Below are 6,928 nucleotides of genomic sequence, written 5' to 3' on the forward strand. Positions count from 1 at the left end.
TGTTTGTTGAAGTAACTGCTGCGATGGACGTTGCAGGAACCGAATGGAAAGGTGAAGGATGGAAGCATCAGCGTAAGAGTGGATAGGGTTAGACGTACATCATTGATGAATAAACGGAAGAGAGTTGGTGATAGGACAGAGCCCTAAGGAACACCACTGTTGATAGATCTAGAATAACGATGGCCATCTGCAACAGCAGCTATAGAACGACAAGAAAGGAAGCTATAGATGAAGGCACAGACAGAAGGATAGAAACCGTAGGAGGGCAATTTGGAAATGAAAGATTTATGCCAGATTCAATCAAAAGCCTTTGACATGTCAGGTGCAATGGCAAAGCTTTCGCCAAAGTCCCGAAAGAAGGATGACCAGGAGTCTGAAAGGTAGGTGAGAAGATCGCCCCTGACAGAACCCATACTGACGATTAGAAAAAATGTTGTGATAGGAAAGATGTTTTAAAATATTTCTGTCAAGAACAGACTCGAAAACTTTTGAGACACAGGATGTTAAAGCAACTGGACGATAATTAGAGGGTTGGGAATGGTCACTCTTCTTTGGGACTAGCTGAATTAGAGCAAACTTCCAGCAAGAAGGAAAGGTACAAGTTGAAAAACAAAGGCAAAACCGTTTACCTAGGCAGGGTGAAAGCACAGAAGCACAGTTCTTGAGGACAACAGGAGGGACTCCATCAGGCCCATATGCCTTGTTAGTACGGAGGCCAGTGATGGCAGAAAATACATTAGCTGAAGAAATTTTAATGTCAGCCATGAGGAAGTCAGAGGGGGGAAGTGATGGGGGGAAGTGATGGGGGAACAGCACTGGAATCATCTGAGGTGGAATTGGAGGAGAAAGTCTGAGCGAAGTGATCTGCTTTATCAGTAGAGGAAATAGCTACAGAGCCATCAGAGTAGAAAAGAGAAGGGAAGGATGATGAGGTAAAGTTGTTAGAAAGGTTTTTGGCAAGGTGCCAGAAGGAGAAGGAAGAATTCGAGTTGGAGAGTTGAGAGCATTTAGTAGGGATGAAATTATTTTTAGCAGAGCGAAGAACAGACAGCACAATTTTGGGCAGAAACATAAAAAAAGATGTGATTCAGGGATGGGTTGGCTACGGTACCTATCACAGGCCCTCTCCTTGTTGCAGACAGCATTAGAACAAGCGTGATTAAACCAACCCTTTTTTGCATTAGTCAAAGGGTATAAGAAAGGAATGTATGCTTCTATGCCCAAGAGAATAACCTCTGTAATGCACAAGGCATACGCAGATGGCTCCTGGCCATGGAAGTAATAAGCATTCCAGGGAAAATCAAAGAAGTACTGCCTGAGGGCCTCCCAATCCGCAGCTCCAAAGTGCGACAGACGACGTTTCTTTGGAGGGTCCACAGGTCGTACCGTAATGATAGGACAAGTTACGGTAATAAGGTTATGATCAGGGGAGCCCAACAGAGAGAAAAGATTAACAGTGTAGGCAAAAGGATTAGTTGTAAGGAAGAGGTCAAGTATGATGGAGCTCTTTCCAATGCAGTCAGGGATATGGGTAGGGTGCTGTACAAGCTCCTCTAGGTCCTTAAGGATAGAAAGATGGAGGCTTGTTCACCAGGTGGACCAGTGAAAGGAGAGGAGAGTGAAAGGTGGTCGTGAACATTGAAATCTCCAAGAATGGAGATTTCAGAGAAAGGAGAAATGGATAGAATGAGTTCCATCACAGAAGTAAGATAGTCGAAGAATTTTTGATAGTCAGTAGAACTAGGGGATAAGTAAACAGCGCAGATATATTTAGTCAGAGAATGACAAGAGAGCCAAGCCAGAGGGTAGAGAATTCAGAAGAATCAAGTTTAGGAATACGAAAGCAAGGTAAGTTTTAGCGTACATATACACATCGGCCACCTTTGGCTTTGACATGAGTAAAGAAAAAGTAGGAGGATACAGAAAAGGCTTTGTTGTCAGTTGCCTCAGAGAGCTGAGTCTCGGTAAGGAAGAGGAGGTGAGGTTTAGAGGAGGAGAGGTGGTGTTCAACAGAGAGAAAGTTAGAGGTAAGGCTGCGAATGTTGCAGAAATGAAGAAGACGTGAGTCAGATATTGGTTCCAGGCAGCTCAATGAGTATTCATAGGGAGAGGGCCGGATGATAGGGGCATTTATGTCTCCTCCTCCTGCTGGGGACTCCGAGGGATGGTTTAGGTGCACCATTTTCCTTTTTTTAATTTTGAAAAGGAAGCGTAGTGTGTACTGTGCACGTAGATTGGTGTTGACAATTAGAGAAACTTGTATTACAAAGCATGCTGGCCTACTCTCTGTTACTGAAACACTGAAAAAGTTCAGCAAAGGGGGATGATCAGGAACTAGTCCCGAGGGCTGAAGCTGGAGCTCCAGCTCTCCCTGTCATCAGCTTTCCATCCACCTCGGGAGTACTGCCCTGCTCGACTGGTGCTACAGTTTACTGTCTCTTTTCCTATAGTATACGTTACACACGGTCGTATACACTGCTTTCCCAAATTCGAGTATTCTTTCCCCTTCCAATTGCCTCGCACCATATACACATCCCCATGTACCCCTCCATATCCTGAGTCACTTCACTCTCATGATCATTGAAATCTCTTCCCAAAACCACAGTCTCATCATCCCTCATACCACTTACTCCATGTATAAAGTCATCCCAGAATCTATTTTTTTCTACATCATCTAAGCCAGCTTATGAAGCATACGCTGATATAACTGAAATTGTGAGTTTACCAAATATTATTATCTCTGCTATAGTCCTTTCGTTCACCTTATCACACTCATGACACATTCTACCTATTTTTCTTGATTCAGCACACCCATACCGATATATCCATCTACAATTCCCTGCCAAAATAGCTTATACCTACGGTTCCCCTCAGCACTCTGGCTGATCTTTCTCTGTACCTGACTACCCATACATAACTAGCATCCACCCACCTCCTACTTATAGTCTCAATTACTTCCCCCACTCTCCCGCTCTACCCTTCAAATTACATACCCTCCATAATGACAACCCTTGGCTGATACGACTTCCTCAGGCTTGCTTTTATTACTGCTTTTTCTTCTCATTTTTCGACTTGCTAATTCTGTATCTAAAAGAGAAATTGCTTTCATATCCTGTCTCATGCTTCAAGACTCATGTGGAGTAAGCCATTTTAACTCTACCTGAAAAACCAACTGCTCTCGAACAGTGAGCAGTTCTGCGAAGAGGTCGTCTTGTTGCACGTAAGCAGAGTTGTTGGTGAGGGTTTGGGACTGAACCCTGAAATCGTTGAGACATATGTCCCCAGAAACCTGCAGTCCAGCGCCAGTGCGCTGTGTGAGAACATCCAACAGCGTAGTTTTCCCTGCCCCAGAGGCTCCCAAGATGGCAAGCAACTCGCCAGAGCGACACATCCCAGACACTGCGAAAAACACAGGGAATTTTTTTAAACACGCTGTCCAAAGCGACACACCATAGATATTGCCAGTAACATAGATTTTTTTTTTTTTTTTTTTTTTTGCCACACTGTCACTGTTGGAATCTTACAGAAGGGGCAAACCTACGTTAGTCATCCTCACTGGGTATGCAAGAAATGTAACTCTCTTATGCAAGAAGTTACATTTACTGAGCTTAACTTTCAGATGTGTTACCTCTGAGTGAAACGAAGATGAAAGGGAAAGGTGAGTCTATGTTTGGAAGTGTGTATGGAAGATTGTCAGGTGTTGATAGAGGAAGGCCAAGAGAAAGTGTGGCCTTATCAGTGAGTCCGGAAGTACAGCAGTGTGTGATTGAATGGAAGGAGGTGTCATCGAGACTAATGTGGGTGAAAGAGAAATTTAAATGTGAGTTGTGGGTGTTTGTGAATACATATGGGCCTGGTAGTGACAGGGATGATGAAGAGAGGGAGTTTTTCTGGAACTGAGGTTGATGAGTGTCAGCAGAGTTTTGGAGCAAATGTGAATGTGGTAATGATGGGAGATATTAATGCTAGAGTGGGATTTGTTGCAGTTGAAAGTGTTGTTGGTATGCATGGTGTGCCTAGAAGAAATGAAGATGGAGAACTAATGATAGGGATGTGTGTTGAGCGAGAGATGGTGATTGGAAATACCCTGTTTGAGAAGAAAGACATAAGTTTACATGGGTGAGACAGGAGGGTGGAAGTGTTGTTGATAGAACATTGAAGGAGTATGTGGTTGTGTCCAGGAATGTAATAGGAAGATTGTTGGATGTGAGAGTTCTGAGAGGGGAGGGTGGAGGTATGTCTGACCACTACCTGGTGGAGGGAAAGTTAAGAGTAGGTAGGAGATGGATGAGAGCTAAGAGAGTTAGGTGTGACAGGGAGGTTTAGAAAGTGAATGACTTGGATAAAAGAGAGAAAATGATAGACTATCAGGAGAAATTGAAAGATGAGTGGAATGCAGTGAAAGATCGGGAAAATGACAGTGTGGAGGAGGAATGGCAGTTATTTACGAGTGCTGTGGTGGGGCATGCAGAAGAGGTGTGTGATGTGAGACGAGTGGGTGGTGGTGTAAGAAAAGGAAGTGAATGGTGGTGCGAGGAAGTATGTATGGCTGTGGCTGAGAGGAGACGTGCATATGAAATGTGGCTGCAGAGGAAGGATGAGGTGTCATATGAGAGGTATAAGGAAAAGAGGAATAGGGCGAGAAGGGCTGTGCGTGATGCTAAAGTGGCAGCAGATGAGAGGTGGGGTAGGCGGTTGATTGAGAATTTTCAACAGAACAAGAAAATGTTTTGGAAGGAGGTGAAAAGGGTGTGAAAGGGAGAACCTGGGAAGGAAGAGCGAGTAAAAGCAGAGGATAGAAGAATGTTAAATGAGATGGATGCAGTAAGGAAGAGATGGGCAGAGTATTTTTAAAGATTGTTAAATGTAGAGGAGGAAATTGAGGCTGGGACTGTGGCAGATGGAAGGGTGCAACAAATAAATGTGTTGGGAGACTTGAATGATTCTTTGATCATGAAGGAGGAAGCGCAGGAGGCAGTAAAGGAGATGAAAACAGGGAAAGCTGCAGGTATGGATGGGTGTGCTGTGGAATGCCTGAAGGGTGGTGGGGCAACTATTGTTGACTGATTAGCAAGATTGTTGAATGTGTGCTTTGTGAAAGGTATGGTGCCAACTGACTGGGCAAGTGCTTGTGTGGTCCTGTTGTAAAAGGCAAGAGTGATAAGTATGAATGTACTAGCTTTAGGGGTATAAGTCTGTTGAGTGTTGTAGGTAAGGTGTATGGTAGAGTGTTAATTGAGAGAACTAGAGAGAGTACAGAGGGAGTGATTGGTGATGAGCAGCGTGGCTTTAGGAGAGGGAGGGGATGCGTGGATCAGGTGTTTGCTGTGAGACAAGTGTGTGAAAAGTATTTAGTGAAAGGCAAGGATAAGTTTTGGGCGGTCGTGAATTTAGAGAAAGCGTATGATAGAATTGATAGAAAGGCTTTGTGGACTGTTTGAAGATTGAATGGACTTTAGGTTACTAAAAGGGGTGAAATGTTTTTATGTAAACAGTAGAGCGTGTTTAAGAGTGGGAAATACTGTGAGTGATTGGTTTCCCATGAGAGTAGGGCAATTGCAGGGATGTGTGATGTCGCCTTGGTTGTTTAATATTTATATGGATGGTGTTGTAAGGGAGGTGAATGCAAGAATGTTAGGTGGAGGTCTGAGTCTGGTGAATGTTGATGGTAGAGAGTGGAATCTGAAGCAGCTGCTGTTTGCAGATGATACTGCACTGGTGGCTGATTCAGAGGAGAGATTGAGACAGTTGGTAGAGGAGTTTGGAAGGAGTGTGTGAAAGGAGGAAATTGAAAAGTAAATGAGAATCAGAGGTAAAGTGATGTAAACCAAGTATGTGAGGTCAGTCAGATGGTAGGAGGATTGAATATTTAGTTTTGAATGCAGTGAGTTGCTTGAGGAGGTACAGTATTGTACACCCTTACAGGGTCATATGTTGCTGTGGATGGAAGAATAGGATGCAGAGGTGAAGTTTAGAAATGAATGAATTAGGAAAGGTGCTGGGAGGAATGAAAAAAGTGTGCTTAGATGTCCAGTTGCTTAGAATGGATGCTAAGAGAAGGCTGTATGAGGGTGTTGTGGTACTGACTGCATTATATGTGGGCTGGAGAACTTGTGGAATATGGGTGTAGCAGAGAGGAAAAGTTTGAATGTAATGGAGATGAGGTGTCTGAGGAGTACTTGTGGAGTGACGCATATGGATCGAGTGAGAAGTTATGAAGTGTGAAGGAGAATTGGAGTTGTTCGGGAGATGGCTGATCGAGTTGAGCAGAGGGTGTTGCGATGGTTTTGGCATATAGAGAGAATGGATAATGAGCAATTGGTGTAAAAGGTAACTAGATCTGATGTGAGAGGTGTAAGGCTGAGAGGGAGACCACGAATAGGATGGATGGACAGTGTGAAGAGAGCATTGGATGTGAGAGGGATGTCTGTTGAGCAAGGAAGAGTGGCTGTGCATGACAGAAATAAATGGAGAGAAATTGTGAATGCATAAATGATGATGCAGATCTGAGAGGATATTCTCCCGCATTTGGTCTAACAAGCTGATCAGGTCAGATTCGGGAAAGGAGATGGGTCTATTATGATGTGGCAGGGAAAAACCAGCTCTGCTGTTGGGCCCTGCTGTGGATAGCAATGATTGCACTGCTCAGTTGACCCTCATGCGGTGTGGTGCGCTGAGGATCTGTCCATTCTTCCCTATGGAGCTAAGATGTGAATGAATGTGTTTGAGTGGATGAGTAAATTTTAAGTGTGTCGTCCTGGCTTAGTTATTTCCCATTCCTTGGGGGAACCAGCCTAGTGATATATATATATATATATATATATATATATATCACTCTCATCTTAAATGTCAGGACCAACATGCCTAGCGACGGGCTCCTACGCTCCACAAGGGGATACGTAGGATTGGGTGAATGATGAATGGATAC

General features: G+C 43.9%; 1 protein-coding gene across 1 annotated transcript in view; it reads right to left on the bottom strand.

Annotated features, from left to right (window-relative positions):
• LOC145408636 (protein white-like) overlaps positions 1-6,928 on the bottom strand; it is a 58,383-nt gene that overhangs the window by 40,794 nt on the left and 10,661 nt on the right. Inside the window, exon 3 of the mRNA XM_080279321.1 lies at positions 3,161-3,399. Coding sequence (XP_080135447.1) covers positions 3,161-3,399 — 239 coding nt within the window. The remainder of the gene's footprint in view (positions 1-3,160; positions 3,400-6,928) is intronic.

Source organism: Coenobita brevimanus, chromosome 78 (genome assembly GCF_032717465.1).
Source record: "Coenobita brevimanus isolate Jiangsu-jjx chromosome 78, ASM3271746v2, whole genome shotgun sequence".
Lineage (NCBI taxonomy): Eukaryota > Metazoa > Arthropoda > Malacostraca > Decapoda > Coenobitidae > Coenobita > Coenobita brevimanus.